Here is a 13,043-nt window from a genome sequence, read left to right on the forward strand (position 1 = left end):
GACACCATTGTTTGTCTTATAAGCCATCAATCGATTGACTTCAAGTATGTTTTATTTCTGTTTGGTTGTTGTTGGTGAGTTGTTGCTTCAGCTTTGTTTTGTTTTCGGGCGTATTGTTGCTGGTTTTTCGCCCTTGTTTGCTGGCTCAGCTACCCTACGACACTCCAGAAGAATTGGTTTTTGTCTTGCATCAATTTCAGCCATATCAAGTATGAGAAGTTGTCTTTATCGTGCCCATGGATTTAGCAGAAGTTCGAAAGATTATTCAATTTCAAGTATGAGAAGTTGTCTCTTGCCGCCATGGATTTACTAAAAGTTTGAAAGGTTATTCAATTCAGAGATTTGCCAAGCCCGTCATTAATAAGGGATATCTATTAAGATAATTTTCTTCTTGGGTTCGATTTGTTACAAGCTTAAAGCTAAGTAAGCTTTAGCTTGAGAGGGAGTGTTGAATATCTATTAAGATTTAGTTTATTATTAGTCTTATCTCATAGAGATATAGTTAAGATTTGTTTATGTATTTTAGATTAGTATCTATTTAAATAGAGATGATATCTATTTAAATAGAGATAGGATTAGATAGATTTAGTTTCTCTTTATCTCTTTGTTAGTCTATATATATTGTAGTCAAGTCAAGTATTATCAATGAAATATAGATATATTTTATCAAATTCAAGTTATTAGAAATTGGGAGGCCTATACTCAACCACAAAAGCTAGCTCAAGAGTTGAGGTTTGCACTACCCTTATAAAGCTTATCTTGGCTCTATCTCTAGCCAATGTGGGACTTCTAACACACCCCCTGGAACAGACTGGAACGTAGGATCAACAACGGGTGGCCCAAATATGGGTGGTCTCCACAACAAATGGACCTAGGATAGGCTCTGATACCATATTAGAAATTGGGAGGCCTATACTCAACCACAAAAGCTAGCTCAAGAGTTGAGGTTTGCACTACCCTTATAAAGCTTATCTTGGCTCTATCTCTAGCCAATGTGGGACTTCTAACAGTATGTATTAATTGAGATCTTTGAGAAAATTCAGAACCACTGAAGAAGTACCTCAATGATGTAAAACTGCTTCAGGAACGTGTAGTCAATTCGACTACGAACTAAGAATATGGTAAGTATATCAAAGAGAACATTTACTTCAGCTTTTTCATGTCTCAAGTAGTTCAGGAAGCATTTGACAAGCCATTTACTTTCTTTTACCTGCAATCCATAATAACCAAAAAAAACAAGTTGACCAGCCATCATGTCAATCTTCTTGATAGGCATCAACAATTTAATAAAGGTACAGCTGATGAGTTAAAAATATTTAAATCTAGAGATATACTGAAACATTATGCGATAAGAAAATAAAGAAAAACCAACACAAAATTAAACTAAAACAGGCATTTGGAGCATGGAGGTAAATATTTCAAAATACCATTAATACAGTAACAATAACAACTACAGGGAAATTCATGAATTTGTGTTAGGTTTAAATCTACCCCAAAAGTCAAATCACGAGGTGAGGATTGTCCAAGCCTTTATAAGCTCTACTTTGACTATATATCTATCTACTCAGTGTAGGATCTCAACATTCCCATCACTCTTAGATTGGACATCTGGTGCATGGAGATTGTTGGACTGATTTTTTATTGCATTGGAACTACAATGCGGCCAGGTTCATTGCATTTGTTAACCTGTCGTGCCGGGTTGATTTTTGGACAAATGAGATGGCCAAATACCTTATTTATGTTAGGCTCTAATACTATCTTGAATTTGGGTTTGCCTTACACCACCCTAAAAGCTAGCACATGAGATGAGGACTTCTCAAGCTTTTTTGGCAAGCTCTACTATGGTCATATCTCTAGTTGATTTGGGAGCTCAATAGATACAAAATACACATGCATTATCTGTTGAGTTACAGTTGCAAACACTGAAAAAACGAAACAAGAAATCAAGATTAACTCTTTCCTCAACGGTGATGATACAGCAATAACTTTGAGATTGCTTATACTTACTTGCATGAGGTTCAGCTCCTGTTCATTTTCCAGCCGGGATATTCTTCCAGGAGACTTCCAAACGAGTACTAATGTATCAAACACAGTTCGATTATTTTGTAACCAGCGAGGGATCAATTTGACCAAGGTTTTTATAAGTTCTAGTCCCTGAAAATAAGCATCGGAAGTCGCATTGGGAGCACGAGCTGACGCATTAGAAGCATCAGTTGAAGGAACTACAAGGATATCTTCACCCATTGCTACTTCGGATTTAGGCAGAAACTCAGAGAATGCGCTTGCAAGTATCTTTTGTGTTGATTTTGCAAGTTCATCTCTTAACGGCTGACCGGCGTCTGAATAGATGATATACATAAAACTGAATTTACAGCAACCAGCACAAAACAAAGAAACAAAATCAGCACCCAATCTTATTAGATGAATAATTAAAGTTCAGTATTCTAAAACTTACCGCCTGAAATATTTTGGTTCACTTAATCGAGCAAGAAAATAATCAACAGCAAGAGCTGCATATCGATTTAAAAACTTTGTTAGTGGAAGGCGATATGGACTATTGATTTCACTGTATACTTGTCCAGGAGGAAGAGCTCCTTCCAAATCAATAGTCAAGGTTACAAGTTCATCAAGGAACTTTGACGCAGCAGGAGGAAGCAAGTGAAAAAGCTCAATTATAGCTGCAACAAGCCAACAATAAGAAAATCATCAGTGCAAGAATGAGCTAAGGAGTTGAACTAGAAATAGTTGTATTAAATAGAGTAAACTGTAGATGTACAACCTGCAGCAATCTTTGGTTCTTCACCAGCCTTCCATGACTTCTGACTATCTGCCAACTTTTCAGGCTCCAACAACCTCTTAAGATGCTCTAAAAGTTTTTCACCCAAGGTAACATTAATCCAATTTGATAGCAGTTCAAGCAGGCGAGCTAGACCTAGCAGAAGAGGCATGCTGAGATTTTTCGTGTGAGCCAAATTGACCAATATAGGCCTAAGGCTACACTGAAGAAGTTCTTTGGGAAGCCTTTGATTAATAATAACCTAGGTTACAAGGTGGAAAAGTAGTAAATGATGTTAGAAATTTAATCCAAGTCCACCAAAAAGGATGCTTGTAACTGTAGCCATGTGCATTAAACAGACAGTTCCAAGCTCGGAAAAAGGTGAGCGTTGAGCTGTAAGAGATACTGTATATACTCATAGCTTACAGTTAGTAAAGTTATATAACTTCCTGTTAGCATTGCTGATCTGTTTATCTAGCTGTTAGTCTCAATTACTTTATCAGGTTGTTAACCTCTGTACTTGGCTATTAGGTGTTAGTTACAAAGCTTCTCAATGAAGCTCACTTGTATATTTGTATATATGTATATATATATATTCACAACAGTGAACTAAGATTTTAGAATGAGAATAAAATAACTTTTCTAACCAAACCACTACATTACTTTTCACTTTTTCAATGTATTTGACAAGTTTTCACTTGATCAAACAACCTTGAGTTTGTGGGGGCTATTAGAGTATAGTCTCAGTTCAGTTAAGAGTTAATTTCACTCTGTCAAAGAGTTGTTAATGTTGTTAGTTTGTTAAAACTGCTGTCCTTAGTCAATTAGCCAGCTGTAGCTTAGGCAGTTATTCTAGCTGTCTATATATTAGACTCGGACTGATGTAATCCTTAAGAAATGAAATACAAGAATCACTTTCAGATTTCTTTCTGTTTTCCTTACATTCTCTCAGTTTTCATTACAAACAATCTAACAGACTTAACAATACAGGTGTAAATACATCAGCAAACTACTAAACATTCATTATTCTCAATAACAAAGAGTACTGTGACGGAACGGACCACATAATAAAAAACAAATGAACCCAGAAATCATAGGTTGTCAAGCATTTAAATGTAAAAATATCAGATAGAGACAGCCACATCACTGAACACACATCATTAGGGATATATATATCTGTACATGCATTGCAATGAAGCCAATGAAGAAGCCAAAAATATACATTATAAAAGCTAAGTATACCTTCTGTAAGCCTTCCTTTGCTACAACAGCAATTTCCGGAATCCGACAGGTTAAAGACTTAAAAAACATCGAAATAATCTTTGCACGCAATTCAGAATGATTTGGAGTCTTAAAATCAGCCCATGCCATTGTTGTACAGAGCAGCTCAATGCAAGCTGTTCGAAGTGTAGTCAATGATGCAACCCCTATTGGGTTGATAGACTTAGTTACCCATGCATTTTCATCGGACTCTGCTATTTGCAATGCATCTTGCAAGAAGTTTACTAACTCTGGAGTCAACTTGAGAAGAGGTGGCCTCAAGGCTAGACAAAAATTCAATGCTGTAACTGTTCCAACCTACACAAGATATACTAAAGTACACTTGTAAATGGATAAAATCTCAAAGCAAGAAAGATCAAATTAATAAAGCCATCAGGAAATAAGGAATTAAGGATACCTGTTGATCAACAGTCTTTAACTTGAGAGGCCGCATTATGAGAGGCTGGAATAAATGATACAATGATTCTAGTAATTCAGACACCTCACTACCACTCTTGCTAGCTAAAAGTGCCAAGCATGATTGTACATTCTTTCTCACAATGATCGATGCATCCTGGTTGAACAACTCTTGGGCAAAAAAGTTAACTACACCTTGAAAGCTTTGCCTCCGTGCCTCAGTATTTGCTTCATCGGCATTATTTACTACTCGAAGAACTTGACTGAGCAATTCACTTGTCTCTTCCTGCTCCTTACCAGCATATATGGGAAGCTTTTTAAGGACATATATTAGACCATGCACAATCCTTACTTGAAAAAGGCAGAGAGTCTCAACAGTGACCTTTCTCACCAAAGCACCAAGTCCCATGACACCACCCATTTGTGCTTGCCATGTAAGTCCATAGCAACAATGAAGAAGACGGGGCAATAGTTGTTCAAATACAGGAACATGAATACTAGGGGGAGGAGAATATAAAGGATTAATAGATGGACTAGAGACAATCATAGGTGTTCCAGGCCCTCTGGACATTATGAAATCAGTATGTTTTAAACGAGCTAGGAATAGAACTGTTTCTGCAAACAAATTTAAAGAATCGAGAGCAGCTTTCGCATGGAGTCTATTATCATCTGCTAGTACATCAACTAAAGCATCCAAAAATATGTGAGGGTCGAGCTCCTTCAGATTTGAACAAGTACTCATTCTTGGCCTAGAATCAACATGAATATTATTTGACAGTGATGAACCCCCAAGTACAGCTGCTGATGCTTTCCTAGATGAAGAATCAATATGAAATATCATAGCAAAATGGCGACATATATGGATGACAAAATCATCTGTGGGATCTGTGAGATCTGGATCAGCATTGGCAGCAATAACAGTCATTAAAAGAATCTTGAAAATAGATTTCTCAGCCATAAGTTGAATCTTTGTCTTGGCACCTAAGTCAGCCTGAAAACAAGTCTTAATTTATCATTGCAGTAACAATAAATATCCTATAACCCAAATCCATCTAATAAATGCAGGTCTTGGAAGTCAAATATCAGACATGGCAGGAAGGGACAAGCTGAAGCAGAAAGTATCCAAAGATCTCCAAGTTAAGGCAGAATGAATGTCGTACAGATTAGGAAATAAACAAAGCATGAATGGCTATTGATAGATTGTTCATGGAGGAGTGAAGCATTAAATATAGTGAACAGGAAATTATTTATTTCCACAGATTAATTAGAAGTGTTGTTACAATGTTTTATAGTATTTGAAAAGTACTACCTAAATAACAAACTAACCTTTACATCTGTTGACTCAGACCTGTGTGATGATTGATCAACTGCAGAAACCAACAATGCAGACAGCTGCTTAGATGTGCATCCCTCATCAGTAACAGTTCCAGGCAAATTGAGAAGAGATGACAAGCAAACATGAAGGAATTTGAGAGCCTGCTTCCGATAGAAAGCATCCATGCCACAGTTTTTGTTCATGACAGCTTTCACAGCAAGATTTATGCATCGATCAAGTGGTACCAAGAATGGGGCAGCAGGTTCAAATGTCAATATCAGGCGAAGCCCATGCTCAGTGTTCTCTTTACACTCTAGTGCCAGAGGCTCTTTGAGGAATCGTCTGTTTCGTCCACCTAATTTGCCAAGAAGAAGCAATGCTTTTGCACCCCAAGGATAGGGAGCTGGTCTTAAGTGAGACCACAATGCCAGAATCACTGCAGGCATGTTATTGGCCATACTAGGCTCAAGGAATTCCAGAGTTAAGCTATCAACCCAAAATTCAAGTGTCTGTAAACCAAGACTGACTAGTTCGTCATTTCCCTTGAGACATAATACCAAAGGCTTCATAAGACGAGAAAGGTATGGTAGCAGAGAGCTCAAATGAGCAGGTAAGGTCATGCAGAGCTCCAATAAAAGATCTCTCATATCTTCCCCAGTTGGACCTTCCAGGATAGCCAACAGGAAATTGAGGCATGGCTGCAACATGGGAATCAAGTCCCGTAGCAAAAGTTCAAATTTGCACCTTGTAAGTGCCCTGAACATTGTTCGAAGCAACTCCATGTAACCAAGAGGTTTTTCAACTTCAGTGGAATTTTTCATGCAACATTCCATGATAATAGGCACGTGAGGCTGCAAAATCCGTTCAAAACCTAAAGGTGCTTTAACAACAGCACCAAATATAAAGCGGAAGAGATGCAAAACGAGTTTTGAAGCAGGTGAATCTGGTTGTTTCAAGACATCAAGTTTGCGGCTTACAAGAAAATTAACAAGCACATCAGCAAATGGCCGGTACACTTTAGGGGCTGCAAGAAGAGTAGAAAATATGCAGACAAGTTGAGTGCTGGAGATCATGCACTCAAAAAGCTCGGGCATACACTGAGAAAACATATCCATAAGATCTCGAGGTTCCATAATGGCCAAAGTCTCTGAGAAGAGATGAAGCATTTCCCTCTCCTCATCTTTCTCCTTAAACAGTGTTAAGCAATGAACCCCACTTTTTAGAACGCCGGAGGCTTTGCGGACCTGCACAAGACTCTTAAGTCAACTTAAACTGTTAAGCTTCGAAACACCAATGTCAGAGTTCAGCATATCCATATTACCTCATCTTCTCTCATGCCTCTCAATGCTTGAGGTGGTGGTAAATTAGATGAAGATGAGACAAGCACCTGTAATGTTTCATGTGTAGTGAAAATTCCATACATGACAAATATTATACAGGAGGGAAGGAGGTGGAAAATCCACAAAAAATATATTATACAAATGATTTATTACCTGAGATCTAGGAGAATGTACATGAGTGATGCTCCATATGATGGTTTTCATTCCTGAAAATTATATTAAAAAATGGCATAAAGTTTTTAACCATTTAATTAAATGGCCATGTTTATTCCTTATCAATCATAATCTTTTTTTTGAAAAAAAAAGGCATAACAACTAATTCACAGCTTGACACTCTTAAAAAAATAAGTCTTAGATGTCTTGTAAGTTGCAAGTAAGTGGTGTGTCTTGTAACTAGGTACCATAATCATTTTAAATAGGATAACAATGATATGGTATATTTATTGCACCTATTATATATGATATACTCCGCTGTATAGTTTTTACACACAGGGATACAATCCAATGCCTCTTGTGTTCTGCTTATTCAACATGGTATCAAGATCCTAACAAGAAGAAACCCTAATCCTAATCTGCGATTTCTCGGTGGACCCACTGTCTATCGGTGCATATTTATTTTCCGGAAACTGTCTCATCTCCAATTTCCAGCTCTTACCCCCGCCGTGCCTCTCTATCAAATTAGTATCGGAGCAAGAGGTGACGTCGGCATTGCAAATGAGCGGCGCAAGAGGTGACGTCGGCATTGCATTTTTTGCAGGACTAGTCAAAAATCCCTAGTGCACAGCCAGCCTGCATGGGCGTCGGGGCTGCGGAGCATGGTGGGATGTTAGGATCCTCTTGCAAGGTATGGGACTTGAGTCCCAAATTGAAAGTATGGGATTCTAATGTGGGGTTTTTAGGGCATTGGGCCCTCCAGCTACAACAGCTAGCTCCTATGGTATGGTTCTTCTTAGGTTCTTATTAATTGGTATCATACCTCCGATCTTGGAGTTGTGGGTAACATACAGAAGCAGATGGTGTTTGGCAGGAAATATGATATTACTGTTTCCTATTATACATTGTATTATATAGGAATAGAATTAATCTATTTATTGTATATATTTATATTCCTATTCTAGGTAGCAACGTAGCACAAACTAGGAATTGTCATTATGAGTTGTAAATGTCTTGTATTATATATATGATGAATAAAATCAGAGAAAGGCATCAAGCCAGAAAATACTTTGACAATTGGCATTCTTAGAGGTATGGTTAAAAAAATAAAAGATTTGAGAAGGGAAAATGAGAGATTACGGAAGGAGGAACAAGAAAGGAGGAGAGAATCAAGAATGGCAAAGCAAGAAGAGAAATCAGAAATCAGCGCCAGAAAGGAAGTCTTGCATAGAAGAATCAGGGCAGTAGGGGTAGCAACAAGGTAGCAGATTCTGGGTTGAGTCTTGGATTCTTACAGAGACAAGAAATCGAAAACGACGACGTAATGCAAGTCGTCGAACAAAGAAGCGCAGGCAAGATAGAGGACCGACATGGAGATTCAGTATCAGTAGTTTGGTATGACTAGGAATGAGGCTGACCACTCAGTTTTCTATAGTCATTCAGCTCCAGGTTGCATTTACTTGGCTGTATATGTTGATGACATTGTCATTACAGGGAGTGATCATATTTAACAAGCTCCATCTTGAGGGGTAGTCTTAGATATCCAGTAAATAAGTAGGATAGCTTGTAAATTGTAATTAGGTAGAGTAATAATTGCAAATAGGGTAACAATGATATGGTGTATTTATTACACCTATTCTATAAGATATACTGTTAGTCTTATGTGTACTTTACATACATAGATTCAATCCAATGGCTTTTGTCTTCTCATTCAACAGTAAGGAACTCAGAATGTTTATGGAAATAAATTACCTATCACTAATGTCTTAATCAGATGCTTGCAGTCATTAACTTCCTTGAAATGTTCTACAGGGACCTGCAAATTCAAAACTTCCTGCAAAGAAAAAGGGCAAAGTCGTCACAAGAAAAACTCAGATAGCTTAAATTAAAATCGTAAATAATATAAGAATATGTTAGGAACCCAATTGAAAGGGTCTAATGTGGGGTTTATAAGGCCTTGGGCTCTCCAACTACAACAACTAGCTTTTGTGGTATGGTCTCCCAAGGTTATTATCAATAAGAAAACAAGCAAGCTACAGAAATCAGAAGATACTGAAATGGAAAATAACAGTCAATTTAAACAGAGTTTCAGTAAAAATATGAAGAAAAAAAAGGGGGGAAGGACTAAAATCCCAAAATTAAAGAGGTGAGTATTTGCAGAAAAAGAAGTGCGCAGATTTATAATGAAAAACTATTCCAAAAGACCATAGCAGGTGCTTTGGATTTCCAAATGGATTTTTCGAAAAGAAAACTATCTTTATAAGGGGCTAAGACACTTAGTCAGGAACTTAAGTGAAGATTTACAAGAGAAAACACCAATAGAGTCAAGCCACCAAATTCTTTTATCATCATAAGAGAAAAGATGAACACTGAATAATTGCATCAAGCAATGTAATAAAGACTCTAACTCAATAACCTCTTACTCATGCAAGTTTCTCAAAAAGTAAGGGCCTGTTAGGTTTGAGAAAACCTTTTTTGTTTTCATTAACAATAACAAAAATGTCAGCTTCTTGGTTACACTTTTTATAATTATAACTTACTAATGAAAACGAGAAATGAAAAGTTGAAAAGAGAAGATAGTTTTTGAAATCAAATAGGCCCTCAAAGTTCCAAGATCAAGTCGATGTAGAATTGTAAAACTGACAAACAGGAGCATTATGAAGAGCAGGAGTTACAATATTATGAATATGTTCTTTAATCTGTAAGACATATCCTGCCATATGAGCACCTAATTTTAAAAAATGTGTAACCAGTATCACTACTGGCATTATACCCATATCTATATCCATTAAACTTAGTTGCCTACAGCATAGTGTGCTACAAAAGATAGAAATTTTGCATAGGAGGAGGAAACAAAAGAGATCAGGACTAGATATGTTTATTAGAATTCGAGAGACCTAACTCAACACAAAAGCTAGCTCAAGATGTGAAGAGGCTCTTCCCATATATAAAGGCTATCTTGGCCTTATCTCTAGTCAATGTGGGATTTCTCAACAATATTAATTTTCAAATTAAGAACTAATTCATTAAAATGGAGGATAAAGGATCCCACTCAAAGAATAACTCCTCAGTCCATACTTGCTAAGCAAACCCTATTAATATGATCACGTGCTTAGCACCAAATAGAATCTAACCACTTAATAAAACGTACTTCTTATTCTCAAACAAAATGACACCTAGCCTCAGAATGGTTATGAACAACTCATATAAATGAAACTAAAGATACACAATTATCATGACCTGAGGCAACCGTTAGACATAACATGGAATTTTAAAGTAATCCCAAATAACCTGGGGTATTGTCCGTTTGAGTTTGTAGAATTTCCCAACAAAAGCATCCAGAATGCGATCCTACAAAGCAATATGATTTGTGCCAATCTCAGAAAAAGGTAAAGTACAATCACAATCACAAGATGCCAAACATCTAGCCGAAAAAGTGCAACTGACCAACAAGATCCTTGCTTCATCTGTAGACTGTTGATGAGCCCCTTTTTCAAAAATTGGTTCCACCTAGATCCAAATTAAAGAGTAGTGCATAAAAGACTTATGGAGTTTAATCAGTTAAGAAATCCTAAATCACTTTCTTTTGAGAGGAAAAGACAGAAATAGAAAAGAAAAGATCTGTTACTAAGAAGGAAGAGATTACAAGAAAACAAAAGTGGTGTGAATGCTCAAAGATAAGGAAGCCGAATTGAATTAACAAGAATTTAGATAGGTACCAGATTCAACATCAAGAAAGCACAAGTTGTGTGGAAGCTCAATGATAATGAAGCGTCATGCATATTACATGAAAATAGGTATATAACTCGCGACAACTGCACCATATAGAATTTAAATTAACAAGCTTGTGTGTAATCAAAACTTTGTCAGATAAAGATATTTGAAGTAAAATAATGAGACAAAAACTAATGTCAAGCAATTGGTAAAACAAAATCCTAAGGATTGATAGAGTATAGAGAGTATCTTATAGTTCTCTTGTCTATAGAGTTAGTCTGTTAGTCTGTTGTAGTTAGTTATGTACAGCTGTCAACAGCTAGTGAATCTGTTAGGATTACTACACTGTATAAATACAGTGATCTGTACATTCTATTATTCAATCATACAATTACACTCTCTCTCTCTCTCTCTCTCTCTCTCTCTCTCTCTCTTCACTTCTAAGATGGTATCAGAGCCGGTTTCAATCCTCAGCCATGGCTTTCGCAAACGTATTTTGAGGTTAACAAAGTGTGTCAGTTTATGTCCAATCCTTTGGAAGCTCACTGGATGGCCGTCAAACGTATTTTGAGATACATACAAGGCACAATTCACTCAGGCTTAATTCTAAGACCTGCTGCAGCACCGTCACCACTGTCTATTCTAGGTTACTGTGATGAAGATTGGGGCTCTGACCCTGATGATCGCGGGTCAACATCAGGGTCTTATTTATTTTGGGGGCCAAATCTGATTTCTTGGTGGTCCAAGAAACAGACTGTTGCGCCCAGAAGCAGTACAAAGGCTGAGTATCGCAGCCTAGCAGCCCAGAAGCAGTATTTTAGGTGATTGCTATCCCCAAACTTTTGGGATTACTCTTGTATATATATTGTACTCTGTTTCATAGTATAATTAATCAGAATATTTCATTCAAGTAATTTAACTCAGAACACCACTTTATATTTCAGAACCATAGTAACCAACCCTATCGTGGTGATTTCATGTTTTTGTTTCATATTTTTTGTGTTATTATGAAAAATTCATGCTGGCTAGAATTTTCCCTTATATGTATTTGTATTCAAACTTTTTTTGTTAGATAAGACAATGAAACAAGTATTAGAGCAATAGATATTGTATAAAATCCTGATTGAATACCATAAACTACTAAAATTAAAATAAAATAAAAACGAAATCAACCAAGCATGGCTGACAAATCTTTCTCCATACCAAACCAAGAGTTGAGCATTAAAAGACCTAATAATACCATTTGATCCCAATCAATATTAAATAACATATGTCATGAATCATTTACCACAAAAGATTAAATATCAAGTGGAAGCACATAGAGGTTTATTATCTAGAATTTCCCTTTACAAAGAGCCCTTTGGGCTTGTACCATAAACAGTGCTTAGGATCATATAATCTTGTTCAAATTTAACTTATATTTAGATTGAGGAGGCAACAAGGATCGAACTCTAGACAACTTAATCAGTTAATCATAGAGGCTACTGTCCCATAAATCTCTTTCAAAAAAAAAAAGTTATTAGGTGAAAGCACATTAGAGGTTTATATCCACCATGTCCCTTGCGTAAGAGTCCTTTGGATTTGAAACATAGACAATGCACAGAGTCAGATTAACTTGTGTTGAAATTTAACTTATATTAAGAAGGGAGTCCACAAGGATTGAACTCCGGACAATTTAGTCAAATAGTCACTAAGGCTATTCTATCATGAACCAACTCTCCTAAAAGTAACAATTACATGAAACCACATGAATGGTTTTTTATCTAAAATGATAAAACATTATCTTTGAAAATTGAAAGTTCAAGTAATCCACTCCCATTACAGGCAGCAAGTCACTTCATATCTATTATAAACCAGCTAAGGACATTTCCTTCTTTACTTCTCTTAAGGTCTCTAAATTAGCATATGATAAATTGCTCCAAACTCTATGGTTGAATTTGTTCCTTCACTTCTTTGTAGATTCAGAATACAGCTGAACTATGATTTTATGAAATGCTTAATTTTATTTTACTTTGCATAGATCTCATATGGTTACTTTAAGAGTAAACCATCATTTTAGTCCATGAAA

General features: G+C 36.5%; 1 protein-coding gene across 1 annotated transcript in view; it reads right to left on the reverse strand.

Annotated features, from left to right (window-relative positions):
• LOC130722294 (uncharacterized) overlaps positions 1-13,043 on the reverse strand; it is a 39,505-nt gene that overhangs the window by 21,407 nt on the left and 5,055 nt on the right. Inside the window, exons 6-18 of the mRNA XM_057572978.1 lie at positions 10,981-11,076; positions 10,709-10,771; positions 10,553-10,612; positions 9,014-9,095; positions 7,262-7,314; positions 7,090-7,155; positions 5,780-7,012; positions 4,455-5,444; positions 4,019-4,354; positions 2,780-3,038; positions 2,456-2,678; positions 2,008-2,362; positions 1,061-1,210 (exon numbers count right to left, since the gene is read on the reverse strand). Coding sequence (XP_057428961.1) covers positions 1,061-1,210; positions 2,008-2,362; positions 2,456-2,678; positions 2,780-3,038; positions 4,019-4,354; positions 4,455-5,444; positions 5,780-7,012; positions 7,090-7,155; positions 7,262-7,314; positions 9,014-9,095; positions 10,553-10,612; positions 10,709-10,771; positions 10,981-11,076 — 3,966 coding nt within the window. The remainder of the gene's footprint in view (positions 1-1,060; positions 1,211-2,007; positions 2,363-2,455; positions 2,679-2,779; positions 3,039-4,018; positions 4,355-4,454; positions 5,445-5,779; positions 7,013-7,089; positions 7,156-7,261; positions 7,315-9,013; positions 9,096-10,552; positions 10,613-10,708; positions 10,772-10,980; positions 11,077-13,043) is intronic.

Source organism: Lotus japonicus, chromosome 6 (assembly GCF_012489685.1).
Source record: "Lotus japonicus ecotype B-129 chromosome 6, LjGifu_v1.2".
In the NCBI taxonomy this organism is placed as follows: Eukaryota; Viridiplantae; Streptophyta; class Magnoliopsida; order Fabales; family Fabaceae; genus Lotus; species Lotus japonicus.